This window comes from Penaeus monodon, chromosome 28 (genome assembly GCF_015228065.2).
Source record: "Penaeus monodon isolate SGIC_2016 chromosome 28, NSTDA_Pmon_1, whole genome shotgun sequence".
Lineage (NCBI taxonomy): Eukaryota > Metazoa > Arthropoda > Malacostraca > Decapoda > Penaeidae > Penaeus > Penaeus monodon.
The window spans coordinates 5,765,965-5,766,182 of NC_051413.1; the positions used below are offsets into that span (position 1 = coordinate 5,765,965).

At 56.0% G+C, this 218-nt stretch overlaps 1 protein-coding gene across 1 annotated transcript in view; it reads right to left on the minus strand.

Moving 5' to 3' along the window:
- LOC119590926 (sulfotransferase 1 family member D1-like) overlaps positions 1-218 on the minus strand; it is a gene marked incomplete at its 3' end in the record, with an annotated part of 7,584 nt that overhangs the window by 5,215 nt on the left and 2,151 nt on the right. The window contains 1 exon segment of the mRNA XM_037939665.1: positions 18-185. Within this exon segment, the coding sequence (XP_037795593.1) occupies positions 18-181 (164 nt within the window). The 5' untranslated portion in view covers positions 182-185.

Here is a 218-nt window from a genome sequence, read left to right on the forward strand (position 1 = left end):
GGTCGGAAAGGACTTACTTGTAGTTGAAATACTTGCTGGCGAAGAGGCCGTAGTGCGCGGGCAGGGCGTGTCGACCACCCACGTCCACCAAACCGTTTCTGAACCCAAGGAACTTTGCCTTTATCTTCGCCTGCACCTCCTCCGGGAAGGGCGTCAGGGGGAAGGGAAATTCCACCGCCATGGCTCTGTGCAGCGGAATATAGGTAATCAGTGGTGAA